Genomic DNA, 14,414 nt, shown 5'->3' with positions numbered 1-14,414 from the left:
CCGCCGCCGATGCTGCCGGGGCCGGGCCCGGGGAGCGGCACCGGGGGCTCCCGGTGGGGCCGGGGCTGCGGGGACACGGTGGCAGCAGCTTCGGCCTCGTGGGAGCAGCTCGGGGCTGGGGGGTGGGGGAACCCCACCCTGGGCGCGGGGCCGGGCTCGGGGGGCGGTGGGACCCCACGAAGTCCCCCCGGCGGAGGAGCTGGTCCCCAGCGCGCCCCTGAGGAGGGGGAGCGGCGGCGGTGGCACCCCCGGGCCCCAGCTGCTGTGACATTCACCCACTCGAGACCAGAGCTCGGCTCAGCCGCCGCCAGCACCTTCCACGGCCCCCGAAGGGCCGGTGACACATCCCCGGTGCTCCGCCGGGGCTCGGGGTCTCCCCCTCCCTCACCTTTAGTCCCCGAGAGGCCCCGGGGACCTTCCGAGGGCCGGGCCGGGCTGTGAGCAGCTGCGCTGGGGTTTTTGGGGACGGAGGGGCCCGTGGGAGCTGCTGGGCCCACCCGACATCCCCACGGGGGGAACCCAGCCGGTCCCGCATCCCCGCACGCTGCGGGTTCCCGGGTGAGACTGAGGAAGACGAGGGGCAGGAGGAAGGATTTGGGGCTGCAGGTGCAGGACCCGAGTGCGGCGGGGATTTCAGAGCCGGCCCCACCCCGCGGAGCGCTCCTGGCCCATCCTCTCCTCCCAGCAGCCCCAAAAGCACCCCGGGGTGCCCTCCCCAAATCTCCTCCCAGCAGCCCAAAAGCACCCCGGGGTGCCCTCCGCAGAGACCCGCGGGGTGCCGGGATCGCCGGGAGCGGGCAGGAGCCGCGATGCCAAAGCCCCCGGGACCCTCTCCCGAATGCCCCTCGGCAAAGGCCGCGGGGACGGTGCCCCCCGTCCCTGTGCCCCGCGGGCACTCCCCGGGCCGGGCCCGCAGCTGCAGCCGCATAAAGGAGGGGAACAGAGGAGCTCTGTGCGCCGGCAGCGCCGGGGCCGTGCCGGGCCGGGGGGGGCTCACAAAAGGCAGGAAACGCCACCGAAAGTCTGGCACAATGGGGTCGGAAATGAGAACTTTGCTCTCGGGTTTCCGCGGATCCATCCTATGGGCGAAATAGGGAGGGGGGATCCTCTTTCTTTGGTGCCAAGTCGCGGCAGACAGGCTGGCATTCTTCAGTCACCGGCGGGAAGGTGACCCCCTCACCCCCTCCCCCAAAAACCCCTCCATCAGCTCAGTGAGGGTTTTCTTCCCCCTTTATGGGGGTCGTTTCTGGTAGCGCAGCTCTTCGGAGATTCTCACCCATTTTTGGGGGGGTTTTGGGGCTTTTGGAAGCATTTATCCACCCACAGCATCCTCCAGCCCCCCGCCCCCCGTTCCGGCCCCATGCCGGGGTGTGGGGGGCTGGGGTTGCGCCCTGAATGGCTTCAAGGGAATTTTGGGGTGTGGAGGGGCTGGACGATGTTTCCCCTTTTTGGAAACACCCCAGAAAAATCCCGCTGCCCCCCCCCCTTCCTGCTTCCATTACAGCGACCCCCCCACATCCCCTGGGGGACCCCACCCCCATCACAGCCCCCCCCCCCTTACACGGACCCCCCGTCTCTGTCCGCACCCTCTTAGAGACCCCCCCTCATTTCAGGGCCCCCCAGCCCTTCCCCGCTGCGAGAGGCGGCCCCGCTCGATGGGGAGGGGGCGGTCCCGCTTTTGGGGGGGTTGGCCCGGGTTTTTGGGGGGGGAGCGGCGCATGCGCGGCCGCCCCTCGCCCTGCGCCGGGCAGCGGGAGCGGGCGCGGGTTCTCCGCCGCTGCGGGCAGGTGCGGGCGGCGGCACCGGCGGCACCGGCGGGGGGGGGCCCGCGCCCGCCGCCAGCCGCGATTGGCCCGGCCCGGCCCGGCTCGGCCCCTCCGGGGGGGCCCGGCCCGCTGCCCCCCTCTCCGAGCCCCGCTTTAAGCCCCCGGTGCCGGCGGGAGGGCTCGGCTCTACCGGAGGCGATGAGTCCCGGCGCGCCCTGAGCGCGGAGCAGGTACGTGCGGCACCGGCACCGGCACCGGCACCGGCACCGGCACCGGCACCGGCACCGGCACCGGCACCGGCATCGCCCCCGCTGCGGGCCGGCCGTGGCCGTGGGGACACCGGCAGGAGCGGGACGGATCCGCGCCGGGGGCGCCGAGGGTGCGGGGCCCGGTGGCGGGGATGGGGACGGTGACAGCGGCGGTGACACCGGCACCGGCAGCGGCACGGCGGGACCCGGGCCTGATCCGGGCTGGGGGCGCGGCGGGGCTGCGGGGGCTGCGGGAATGCGGGGCCCGGTGGCGGCGGTGGGGACGGTGACACCGGTACCGGCGCTGCTGCGGGGACGGGGATGGGGGCGGCGACACCGGCAGCGACACCGGCAGCGACACCGGCAGCGACACCGGCGCCGGCGCTGCAGGAGCGGGGTGGATCCGAGCTGGGGAATGCGGGGGCGGGGGGCCCGCGGGTCCCGGCGGCGGTGGCGGGGATGGGGACGGTGACACCGGCGGGACCGGGAGGGATCCGGGCGGGGACGGGGGACGCTCGGTGTTGGGGGACACTGCGGGGCCGGGGAGGGAGGGGGACATCGAGGGGACACCGAGGGGACAGGGAGCTGTCAGGGATGGGCGTGCAGCGCTTGGGGACAGCAGGGCCGGGGGGGACACTGCGGGGACCGGGGGCACCGGGACAGCTGGACAGCGGGGGCGTGGTGGGGACACCGGGACACCGCGGGGACCGGAGCTCTGGGGCCGGGGGCGCTGAGGCCGCGGGGCAGACGCGGCTGGGGACAGGGGACACGGTGGCCTGAGTCCCCCAGGGGCGGGCAGCGAGCCCGAGGGCAAGCAGAGGTGGCGAGGGGTGGCAGGACACGGTGCCACCAGGGTGTCACAGCCGGCTGCGCCTGGGCCGCCCAGGTCCTTGCTGGTGGCACTGGTGGCTCCCTGGCGAATTCCCGGGAATGTCGCTGTCCCGGGGTGGCGGGGACACGGCCAGGATGTCCCCGGCGCGGGGACACGGCTGGAGAAGCCGGGACGGACGGGCGGGTGCGGGTGCGGATAGGGCGAGGGGCTGGGCAGCCCCGGAATCGGCGGGCAGCGGTGCCAGCGGCCCGGATCGGTGCCAGCGGCGCGGATCCGTGCCAGGCCCGGCGGCCCGGGGCTCTCCTGCCGGTTGTGTCACCGGGCGCGGTGGCGGGATCACCCCCAGCGTGCGGCCGGGCACCGGCAGGGCTGGCGATGGAGCCGAGGGCTCGAGCGGGGCTGCGGCGGCTCCGGGGCTCCCGCGGCGCTCGGCGAGAGGCAGGAAGCGGGGCAGAAAGAAGAAATAAATTTTTTAAAAAATTAAAAAAAAAAAAAAAAAAAAAAAAAAAAAAAAAAGGAGCAAATTCTAAAGGAAAGGCTGCAGACTGTCTGCCTAATGAAAATCGCAGCGGCAAAGGGCCGGGGCCGGCCGGGATCGCAGCTCGCCGAGGTGCTAATTTATTCCGCAGGCTGGGGGAGCGGGAGCAGCGCTGCCTGCGAGCTGTGACGGCAGCGAGCTGTGCACAATTCCACAATTCCTTTGTTGTGGGCAGGAGGAGCGGAGCCGAGCCCGCCCCGCGCCGGCTCCCGCCGCGGCCGCGCAGCCCCGGCACCCCCGGAGGAGCCCCGGTCCCCGCGGGAGGGAGGTGGGTGCCGGGGGGCACAGGGGCCCGGGGGGGCTCGGGGCTGGGGCTGGGGGTGCGGGGGCAGCCCCCGGAGCGGGGGACACGCCGCGGGGGTGGGCACCGGGATGTCGCCTGTGCCTCGGTGGCACCGCGGGCCGGAGTGACCCGGAGGTCGTGGGGGCCGCGGTGGGCGTGGGCACAGCCGGTGGCACCCCCGGGGCTGGGGTGGCCCCGGGGAGGGGACACCGATGTCCGGCGGCATCCGGGCTGCCCGGGTGGGTGGGCAGCGCCGCCGCTGTCCTGCCACCCGTCCGGCGTCCCCAAATGTGTCCCGAATGCCCCAAATGTCCCAAATGTCCCAAATGTCCCCTCTGCTCCGTGCGGGCCCCGCCCCCGGCCCCGCCCGAGCTCGGGGCAGGTTTTGGGGGACAGGTGACCCCCGAGCTGACCGGGTGGTCCCGGCGGCCTGGGTGGAATTAAGCTCCGTTTCAGCTCAAGCTAATCACCAGCCCCGGCTTTGCATATTCATGAGAAGGATGAATTATTCATGAGGTGACAGCTAGTGACAGATGTGAAAATGCTCGCCCGGGTTTGGGGGGATTTGGGGGGGCGTTTTGCGTTATTTTAAATTTCGCTCGTCTGCCGTTCCCCCGGCTGGGCCGGGACGCCGGGGGGGGACAGGGACACGCTCCGTGACCCCGAGGGGACCGAGCCCCGCGGCCTCGGGGACGTCCCGGTGGCACCGTCCTGACCCCGGGAGAAGCTTTTTGCTGGCTCAGCACCTCGCCGGGGCGCGGTGAGGGACCGGGGCAGGAGCGGGGACAGGAGCGGAGCCACCGGAGTGTCCCCTGGTGCCGGCTGTCCCGGTGTCCCCGTCCCACCCCGATGTCCCCAGCCGTGCCCGGACCAAGGGCCCGGCGCTGCTGCTTTGTCCCGGGAGAGCTCCTGGACACCCCAGAAAGTCAAAATCAACATTTCAGCGGGAGGAGCCAGAGCCCCCCGAGCCCCAAAGTGCCGAGGGATCGCGATTTTCTGCCGAGGAATTTGTATTTCCCTGGGGCGGGAGGAACGGGCAGAGCTCGGTGCTGGCGGGGCTGACCCGGCGGAATTCCCGGCCCGGGGCTGCTCCGGGCAGGACGAGGGAGCCGCTGGCGGTGCCCGGGGCAGCTCCGGGGTTCTCCCGCTCCCGGGAGATTCTCCCGGGCAGGGCGCGTCCCGCTGTCCCTTTCGGAGCCCGGCGATGTCCCCGTCACCTCCCTGTCCCCTCCCAGCTGCTGGCTTGGGGACCGATCCCCCCGCGGACGGGGAAGGGGCTGCCGAGGCTTTTTTCTGGATAAGAAATCAGATCAAACGCGGGTTTGCAGCCCCAAAAAGGCCCTGGGCCAGCGGGGGTCTCCTCTCCTCTCGCCATTTCGCTCTTTCTTCCTATTTTCGTCCCGTAAAGGCCCAGCAGGGACGGGGGGAGGCAGCGCGGGCCGGGAAATGGAGCAGCCGAGAGGCGCGGGGGGCTCCCGGTGCCCCCAAACCCGCGTCTGGGCAGGGCAGGAAGCGGGGAAAGCGGGAGCAGAGAATTCCGGGATGGGTCTGGGGGGGCCACTGGGCGATGGTGGTGGTGGGCACTGGATGCTGGTGGTGGGCACTGATGACGGTGGCAGTCCCTGGGTGACAGTGGCAGTCCCTGGGTGACGGTGGCAGTCCCTGGGTGACAGTGGCAGTCCCTGAGCAATGGTGGCAGTCCCTGGGTGATGGTGGCAGTCTCTGGGTGATGGTGGCAGCCCCTGGGCGATGGTGGCAGTCCCTGGGTGATGGTGGCAGTCTCTGGGTGATGGTGGCACTCCCTGGGTGACGGTGGCAGTCCCTGAGCAATGGTGGCAGTCCCTGGGCGATGGTGGCAGTCCCCCGGTGACGGTGGCAGTCTCTGGGTGACGGTGGCAGTCCCTGGGTGACGGTGGCAGTCCCCAGGTGACGGTGGCAGTCCCTGGGTGACGGTGGCAGTCCCTGGGTGACGGTGGCAGTCCCTGGGTGACGGTGGCAGTCTCTGGGTGACGGTGGCAGTCTCTGGGTGACGGTGGCAGTCCCCGGGCGATGGTGGCAGCCCGCGTGTCCTTGCAGGGCAAGGATGGTCCCTGTGATGGGGGATGCCGCCTGCTGGGTCCTGCTCGGGCTCTCCCTCCTGCCCATCGCCGCCCTGGGTAAGTGCTGGCCGGTCGGGCTAATTAGAGGCGAGCGGCGATCACTAATGAGTTCTGGGCCGGGTAAATCCTGACGGGCACCAAAACCCGGGCCGGGCTCGGGCTGCGGGCGGGATTAGCGGGGGAGAAGCCCCCGGGCGGCCGTGCCCCCTCCCCCCGCGCGGGGATCGCTGCAGGCGCCACCTTAAACCCTTAATCCCCCTCCCCACGGCCCAGTGCAGCCCCCCGGGGATTTGCCGTGGCTCGGAGCCGCGAACCCCCCGTGCCCCCAGCACGGGGGGCTCTGGGATCGCCCCCCCAGCGCTCCCCGTGCCCCAGTGAGCGAGGGAGGAAGGCCCGGGGGGATTAGCCGCTGCCCCCGGCCCCCCCGGTCCCTGACCCCACTGGGGCGTCCACGGGGGTCCGAGACGCGGGGGATTTGCGCTGGGAGCCTGCCCAGGCTGGGGGGGATTAGTGCGGGAGGAGGAGGAGGAGGAGGAGGAGAGGTCACGGTCCTGCCACGCTTTATCCCAGCACGGGGGTGGCTTTTCGGACGGTGCCACCGGGGTCAAGCGGCGTCCTTGGCGCGGGATCCCCCCCGCGGGCAGGGCCAGGGGGTGCCGGTGTCCCCTGGGAGCCGTGTGGCACCCACGGGTGCAGAGCAGTGGCCACAGCCTGGGGACATCCCGGGGGGGCCGGGCAGCGTCCCGGTTCAGCCCCCGGTCGGGCTGCAGCCCCCCGCCTCATCCCGCTCCATCCTCGCGGCTCCTGCTCCTCCCGGGGTGTCGGGGGGTGCCCCCCACTCCCCGCCGTGCCCCCCACCCTCCCTGCTGTCCCCGAGCCCCCCGTGGCAGCCGGGCCGCTGTCCCCGCAGGCTCGCAGGACGAGGGGAAGGTGATCCGCATCAGCAGGGTGCAGCGGCAGGCGGTGCGCGTGGGGCTGGGGGAGCCCGCGGCCCTGCCCTGCCTCTTCCTCCTGCGCTCCTCATCCTCGCCGGGGCCCAGCGAGCCCCCGGAGCCGCCGCGCATCAAATGGAGCAAGGTGCGCTCGGCCGGCGGCCGGCGGGAGGACTCGCCCGTGCTGGTGGCCAAGGAGGGCGCGGTGAAGGTGGCCCACGCCTACGAGGGCCGCGCGTGGCTGCCGGGCTACGGCCGTGACCGCGGGAACGCCACGCTGCGGCTGCGGGCGGCCCGCGCCAGCGACGCGGGGCTCTACCGCTGCCAGGTGGTGGCGGGCATCGACGACGAGCAGGACCTGCTGCCGCTGGAGGTGACGGGTGAGCCGGGCACGGCCGGGCACGGCCGGGGGGGGGCCTGGGGAGGGTCCCTGCAGCCCCTGGGGCCGAGGGAGGGGGGTGAGATGGGCACCAGGGTGGGCTGGGCACCCCGGGAGAGATGGGCACCCCATAGAAGCCATGGCCCCCCCCATAAGAGCTCTGCACCCCATTTCTTCCCTGCACCCCACAGGGTCTCCACACCCCATCTAGCCTGTGCCCCCCACGGCAGCTGTGCCCCCCATGTACCCCCTGCACCCCAAACAAGCCGTGTCCCAAGCGCCCCGTGGCAGTTCTGTGCCCCATGAGCCCTAAATATTGTGCCAGCCCCGCACCCGTGCCAGACCCGCACCCCGTGCCAATCCTGCGTCCCCTGCACCCTGTGCATCCCCTGCACCCCGTGCCAGCCCTACAACTCGTGCCAATCCTGCATCCCCTGCACCCCGTGTCCGCAGGCGTTGTGTTCCACTACCGGCCCGCGGGCCGCCGCTACGCGCTCAGCTTCGCCGCCGCCCGCCGCGCCTGTCGCGACAGCTCCGCCGTCATCGCCTCCCCCCAGCACCTCCAGGCCGCCTTCGAGGACGGCTACGACAACTGCGACGCGGGCTGGCTCAGCGACCAGAGCGTGCGGTGAGTGCGCGGGGCGGGCCACGCCGGGCCACCCCCCGGGCCACCCCCGGGCACCTCCGGCCACCCCCCGGGCACCTCCGGGCCACGCCGGGCCACCCCCGGGCCACCCCCGGGCACCTCCGGGCCGCCCCCGGGCCACGCCGGGCCATGCCGGGCCACCCCCGGGCCACCCCCGGGATACCTCCGGCCACCCCCCGGGCCACCCCCGGGCCACCCCCGGGCACCCCGGGCGCCGCTGCCCGCGGAGCCCCGCGCCCACCGTGCCCCCCCGGCAGGTACCCCATCACGCTGTCCCGGCCCGGCTGCTACGGAGACCGCGACCGCCTCCCCGGCGTGCGCAGCTACGGCCGCAGGGAGCCCGCCGAGCTCTACGACGTCTACTGCTACTCCCGGGAGCTGCGAGGCAAGGGCTGCGCCCCGCGACCGGTGCCCAGGGTGTCTCTGTGCCCGCGGCATGGCCAGCAGCACAGACGGGTGCCCAGGGTGTCTCTGTGCCCGCGGCATGGCCAGCAGCACGGCTGGGTGCCCAGGGTGTCCTTCCCTGGCCATGATGTGCCTGGGTGCCCACCATGTCCCTCCGTGACTGTGACACGGCTGCGTGCCCACGTTTGTCCATCCCTGGTCACAGTGCGGCTGGCTGGGTGCCCAGGGGTGTCCCTCTGTGGCTGTGACATGGCCGGGTGCCCACGGTGTCCCTCCATGGCTGGGTTCCCATGATGTCCCTCCCTGGCTGTGACATGTCTGGGTGCCCACGGTGTCCCCCCCTGGCTGTGACATGTCTGGGTGCCCACGATGTCCCTCCCTGGCTGTGACATGTCTGGGTGCCCACGGTGTCCCTCCCTGTCTGTGACATGTCTGGGTGCCCCCCGTGTCCCTCCCCGGCCACATCTCCGCGCATCCCCGTCCGGCCGCGCTCCGGGCGGGTGCCAGCGCTCCGTGCCCACCTTGGCACGGCCGCAGCGCTCGGTACCCCCCAAACGCGCCCTCCCTCCCCGCGGCCGTGCCCCCAAGGCTCCGCTCTCCGCAGGGACCGTGTTCCACGCCTCGGGGCCGGGCCGCTTCACCTGGCAGGGCGCCCGGCGGCACTGCCGGAGCCGCGGGGCCGCGCTGGCCACCGCGGGCCAGCTGCACCTGGCGTGGCGAGCGGGGCTGGACCGCTGCGACCCGGGCTGGCTGGCGGACGGCAGCGTGCGCTACCCCATCCGCCAGCCCCGCAGCAAGTGCGGCGGAGAGGCCCCGGGCGTGCGGACCCTCTACCAGTTCCCCAACCGCACCGGCTTCCCCCCCGCCGCCTCCAGATTCGACGCCTACTGCTACAAAGGTGAGGGGGACCCGCCGAGACCCCCCCCGCCCCGCTGCTCCCGCCTTCCCTCGGTGGGCACGGCCGGGAAAATTGCTGCGGATGAATATTTAATTGGGGAATTAATGAGATAAATGAGGGCATGCGGCGCTGGGAGGGAGCTCGGCTCCGGCTGCTGCGGGGAGGGGGATGCGGTGCTCGGTGCCGACGCTCGAGGGGGGCTACGGGACCCCCCCCCGGGTGCCCTCGGTGCCGCCGCTGATGCCCGTGGTGCCCCCACAGCCGCGGGGCGCGGGGACACGGAGCAGCCGGTGTCGCCGGTGCCACCCACGCCCGACCCGCCGGGCAGCGACAACGCGCTGGTGGAGCACGGCGAGGACCCGGGCACATCGGGGGACACCCGCGACATCCCCCGCGACAGCTACGACCTCCTGCCGCCGCCGGGGCCCGCGGGGCTGGGCGGGGATGAGGACGAGCAGCTGCGGCCGGCCAGCGGCAGCCCGGTGGCACGGCGCGGTGACCTCCCGGGCACCGCCCTGGCACCGGCACCGGCGGCTGCAGGGCTGGGCACGGGCGCCGCGACATCCCCGGTGCCCACCGTGACATCCCCGGCACCCACCGCAACATCCCCGGCACCCACCGCAACATCCCCGGTGCCCACCGGGACATCCCCGGTGCCCACCGTGACATCCCCGCCGCCCTCCGGGCCCGCCTCGCTGGCGTGGCCCCGCGAGGAGGAGGTTCTCAACCTGGTGGATCCGGAGAGCTCCCGGCGGGACCCTCCCAGCGCCAGCCCGGCCCGAGGGGACCCTGCGGGACCCCCGGCCACCCTCCGGTCACATCCCCAAGGCCCAGCCCTGGAGCTCAACGCCGGCTCGTCCCTGTCACCGCCCGGGCTGGGGACGGTCCCCAGCGCGGCCCCGGAGACCCCCGGCAGCCCCGCGGGCAGCTCCGGCGCCCCGAGGAGGAGCTACCCCGGCCTCAACGGGCGCCACTTCGCGTTCCAGCGGCACAGCCGGGACCCCGCGGCCGCAGCCGGGGACACCGCGGTGACAGCGGCCATTGTCACCCGGGACCCCGCGGCCGCAGCCGGGAACACCGCGGTGACAGCGGCCATTGTCACCCGGGACCCCGTGCGGGCGCAGGAGGTGGAGGGAGGCGCAGCCAACGCCGTGGAGCTGTGGAGCGCCCCCCGAGCCGGCAGCCCCCGGCGGGAGGGTCCCCACGCTTCCCCCAACGCGCTGGAGGAGGACGCCGGCCCCGGTGAGTGACACCGGACACGGCCGCGGCTCCCGGCGCCGTCGCCCCTCGGTGACCCCGTGGCGGTGCCGTCTCTTGCAGAGCTCGAGGCCCCGGCCACCGCCCCGGTGTCCCTCCCGCCGGCCCCGAGGGATTCGGGGACCCCCGCGGGGACCCCGCCCGTGCCGTCCCCGTCCCCCGCCACTCCCCGCGACGCTCGGGACCACCGGGACCCCCCCGCGGGTGGGGCTCAGCCCCGCGTCCCCGGAGCCCGCGGGGACTCCCCGAGGCCGCCCGCAGATGTCCCCGAGGAGTTCTCCGGGTTCGCCGCGTCCCAGGAGGGCTCCGTGCCGCCGCTGCCCCCGCTGCCCCCGGCCCCGCTGGTGGCTGAGGGTCCCGAGCTGGCCCCGCAGCCCCGCGGGGACGGCAGCGACGGCAGCGGGGCCCCGGGGGACGGCGCGCTGGAGAGGCAGAGGAAGGCGGTGCCATTCCTGCAGCCGGACGGTCCCTCCGAGGGACACCCCGCCAGCCCCGGCCGCGCCGAGGGGGCTCCTCCCGGGCCCCGGGCCCGCTCCGGCCCCGCGGCTCCGCACGGCGCGGCCGAGCCCGGCCGGGGGCAGCCGGAGGGGCCCGGGGATGTCGGCGGTGGCGCGGCCGAGCCCGGCAGCGAAGCAGCCGCGTCCCCCCCGGCCTGGGGCGTCCCCTCAGCGCCCCCTTCCCCCGCGGCCACCGAGGCGCTGCTGTGGGCCGGCACCGAGCGGCCGGAGGCGCTGGCGGGGCTGGAGCCGGTGGCCGAGGAGGGGTCCGCAGGCTTCGCCCCCCCAGACCCACAGCCCAGCCAGCGCTCCGAGCCGGGGCCGGGGGCGGCCGAGCAGCTCCTCCTGTCCCCCCCGGACCCCCGGCAGCCCCCCGCCACCCCCGGCCCCCCGGCTGTCCCCGGAGACGAGGAGGACGCCTCCGGGGAGGCCGGGCGGGAGGAGCCCCCCACGCCCCTCGGCTCGGCCGCCCGCGGGCCTTGGCCGTCCCCCAGTGCCCCCCAGCCCGGGGGCACAGAGCCCGCCGGGTCCCCGAGCGCGGGGCTGCTCCCGGAGCCCTCCGCCGAGCCGGGGGGCGCGGGGGGGGCCCCGCTGCCGGATGCCGACAGCGGCAGCGGGGAGGAACCGGCGCTGGACGAGCGGGAGCTGCTGGCCTGGGCGGGCACCGGCAGCGCCGGCGGGCACGGTGAGCCGCGGGCACGGTGAGCCGCGGGCACCGGGGCTGGAGGCCGCGGGGACAGCGGGAGGTTCTGAGGCGGAGGTTTGGGCGGTGTCGCTCCTTTTATCCCGATTTCCCCGCTGGGACGGGAGCGGGGGTGGCACCGCGCCCCCCCAGCCCGGCTCAGGGCTCCGCTGCCGCCCCCAGCGCCGCCGGACCCGTGCCGGAGTAACCCGTGCCTGCACGGCGGGACGAGCCGTGCCAACGGCACCGTCTGCGGCTGCAGCTGCGCCCCGGGCTTCACCGGCGAGAACTGCGAGATCGGTGAGGGCCCGGGCTCCGCCGGGCGGGGGTGGCACCGCGGCTCCGAGCCCCGGGGCGCGGCGGAGGCGGCGGGCGGGGTCGCCGCGCCCGCAGCTCCCGGTGTCCCCGCAGACATCGACGACTGCCTGTCCAGCCCGTGCCGGAACGGCGGCACCTGCATCGACGAGGTCAATTCCTTCGTGTGCCTCTGCCTGCCCAGCTACGGCGGCAGCCGCTGCGAGAAAGGTGGGCACGGCCCCGGTGCCCCCCGGCCCGGCCCCGCGGCTCTGGGGCCGCGAGGGGACCCGGATCCTCGCCGTGCCGCCACTGTCGCCGCGTCCCCGCAGACACGGAGGGCTGTGACCACAACTGGCACAAGTTCCAGGGCCACTGCTACCGCTACTTCTCCCGCCGGCGCTCCTGGGAGGACGCGGAGCGCGACTGCCGCCGCCGGGCCGGGCACCTCACCAGCATCCACTCGCAGGAGGAGCACGCCTTCATCAACGGTGGGCCGGGGTCCCGCTTCCCCCTCCCCGGGCGCCGCTCGCCTCCTCCGTGCGAGCCGCGGGTGCCTCTCCCCGCAGGCTTCGGCCACGAGAACACCTGGATCGGCCTCAACGACCGCATCGTGGAGCAGGACTTCCAGTGGACCGACAACACCGGCTTGGTGAGGCCTCGGGGGGCTCGGGGGGCTCGGGCTGCGGGAGGGGGTGCGGAGGGTGTCACCCGCCCCGGTGGCCCCGCAGCAATACGAGAACTGGCGGGAGAACCAACCCGACAACTTCTTCGCGGGCGGCGAGGACTGCGTGGTGCTCGTGTCCCACGAGATCGGCAAGTGGAACGACGTGCCCTGCAACTACAACCTGCCCTACATCTGCAAGAAAGGCACAGGTAGCGCCCGCCCGGCCTGCCCAGCCTGGCACGGCCTCATCCCGCGGCCCCCGGCATCCTGTCCCCATCCCGCAGGTCCCGGTGTCCCCATCCCGCAGGTCCCGGTGTCCCCATCCCGCAGGTCCCGGTGTCCCCATCCCGCAGTCCCCGGTGTCCTGTCCCCATCCCGCAGTCCCGGTGTCCCCATCCTGCAGTCCCCATCCCCGGCCAACCTTTCCCAGCCCTTCTCCCAGGCAAACTCCACCAATTCCCCCCTAAATCTCCATTTTTCCTCTTTCCCCGCCATCAGTCCCTCCCTCAGCCCTCGGATTTGTTTAATTCGCTCCCATTAAACCCATTAAATTCCCATTCCTTACCTCGGGAAGTTCCGCTTACCTCCAGCTGCTCCTCCCCACGCCGCGCGCTAATGACGCCCCAGTCAGGCCGTTAATTAACCAATTAAACCCTGAGGACAGCTCCCTCTCCCAAAGCCACCAGCGGTGTCCCCAGGGATGGCCGGGGGAGCTCCAGGGCGGCCCGGACCTCTGTCCCTTGTCCCCTCCCAGTAACTCCCAGTACCTCCCAGTACCTCCCAGTACCTCCCAGTGCCAGGGGGGTGACGGAGCTCCGTGCCCCCCTCCCAGTGCTGTGCGGGCCCCCCCCGGAGGTGCCGAACGCTTTCCCGGTGGGGAAGAAGAGGGAGAAGTACAACATCCACTCCAGCGTGCGCTACCAGTGCCGCGAGGGCTTCACCCAGCGCCACGTCCCCACCATCAAGTGCCACAGCAGCGGCAAGTGGGACCGGCCCAAAATCCTCTGCACAAAACGTTAGTGGGGCACTCGGGGGGCGGGAGGGGGGCCGGAGCCCGCAGCTGACCCCCCACGCGTGCCCCGCCTTGCCCCCCGTTAGCCCGGCGGTCGCACCGAGCGCGGCGGCACCGGCGGCACCGGCACAGCCACCCGCACCACCAGCACCGCCGCCACCAGCCCCGCAAGGAGCGGCGGAAACACCGCCAGCGCCTCCGGCTGGACTGGATGGAGGAGGGCCACTACTTCTAGGGCCGGCCGAGCACAAAGGGGTCCCCGGGGGACGTGGCGGCGTCCCCGGTCCCTGTCCCACCCCCTCCGCGCCCCCCTTTTTTAGCCCCCTTTGGCTTTAGCTCCTGAGGATGCCCGGCCCCGTAGGGAATAGGATCCGGAGGGGGCGGCTGCGTGTGCGCCCCCAGCCCTCCCCGCATGCCCCACGCCCAGCCCCGGCCCGCGTGGGAGCCCCCCGGCCCGCGTGGGAGCCCCCCGGCCCGCACGGGGCCCCCCAAGCTGGGCTCTGTCCCTGTCCCCAACCCGGGGGTGGAGCAGGCAGCCCCCGCCCTGTCCTGCCCCGTCCCACCTGGGGCGGCTCTGGTTTTTTAGCAGCCCCCCCACCCCATTTCCCTGCCCCAGCACCCCGGGGTGTCCCCGCGGCCGGCACGGGTGGGGCGGGGGGGACACGGCGGCCGCGGGGTCCCCGTCCCGCTCCGTGCCTGCTCTGGGGGTGCTCGGTTCGGTTCGGTTCCGTCCCCCTCCGCTCGTTTCGGGTCCCCGTCGGAGTTGGTGTGTGCGTGTGTGTGTGTGTGTGTGTGTGTGTGTGTGTGTGTGTGTGTGTGTCGGCGCTTTCCGATCTCTGCTGTTTGCGACGTGACTGCCGCGCCCCCACCCCCTCCCCGACCCCCTCCTGCCGCCCCCTCCCCATTTCTGACTCCGCCTTTCTGTACTGCTGGACATTTTAATAAATTTTTTTAACGGTTGAGCGACGCCCGCCCTTTC

At 73.4% G+C, this 14,414-nt stretch overlaps 1 protein-coding gene across 2 annotated transcripts; it reads left to right on the top strand.

Annotated features, from left to right (window-relative positions):
• Positions 1-1,716: 1,716 nt before the first annotated feature.
• NCAN (neurocan) lies at positions 1,717-14,397 on the top strand. 2 transcript variants are annotated; one of them, XM_072919415.1, is made up of 16 exons: positions 1,717-1,996; positions 3,560-3,652; positions 5,744-5,823; positions 6,677-7,078; positions 7,531-7,705; positions 7,981-8,108; positions 8,733-9,026; positions 9,288-10,268; positions 10,347-11,465; positions 11,646-11,762; positions 11,874-11,987; positions 12,089-12,247; positions 12,326-12,408; positions 12,488-12,632; positions 13,256-13,438; positions 13,522-14,397. In XM_072919415.1, the coding sequence occupies exons 3-16, from the start codon at positions 5,751-5,753 to the stop codon at positions 13,668-13,670; spliced, it is 4,122 nt and encodes a 1,373-aa protein (XP_072775516.1). In that variant the 5' UTR covers positions 1,717-1,996; positions 3,560-3,652; positions 5,744-5,750; the 3' UTR covers positions 13,671-14,397. The 2 variants fall into 2 exon arrangements, with proteins under 2 accessions (XP_072775516.1, XP_030112530.4); XM_030256670.4 differs by lacking the exon at positions 3,560-3,652.
• The last annotated feature ends 17 nt before the right edge of the window (positions 14,398-14,414 follow it).

Source organism: Taeniopygia guttata, chromosome 28 (genome assembly GCF_048771995.1).
Source record: "Taeniopygia guttata chromosome 28, bTaeGut7.mat, whole genome shotgun sequence".
Classification (NCBI taxonomy): Eukaryota; Metazoa; Chordata; class Aves; order Passeriformes; family Estrildidae; genus Taeniopygia; species Taeniopygia guttata.
Note: the sequence above shows the minus strand (reverse complement) of the source record. Positions and strands in the feature narration are given on the sequence as shown.

Coding starts and splice junctions, on each gene's coding strand:
- NCAN (XM_030256670.4), top strand. CDS start 5,751: ATGGTCCCTGTGATGGGGGATGCCGCCTGCTGGGTCCTGCTCGGGCTC. Junction 5,824..6,676: donor CCTGCCCATCGCCGCCCTGG/GTAAGTGCTGGC, acceptor CTGTCCCCGCAG/GCTCGCAGGACGAGGGGAAG. Junction 7,079..7,530: donor GCTGCCGCTGGAGGTGACGG/GTGAGCCGGGCA, acceptor CCGTGTCCGCAG/GCGTTGTGTTCCACTACCGG.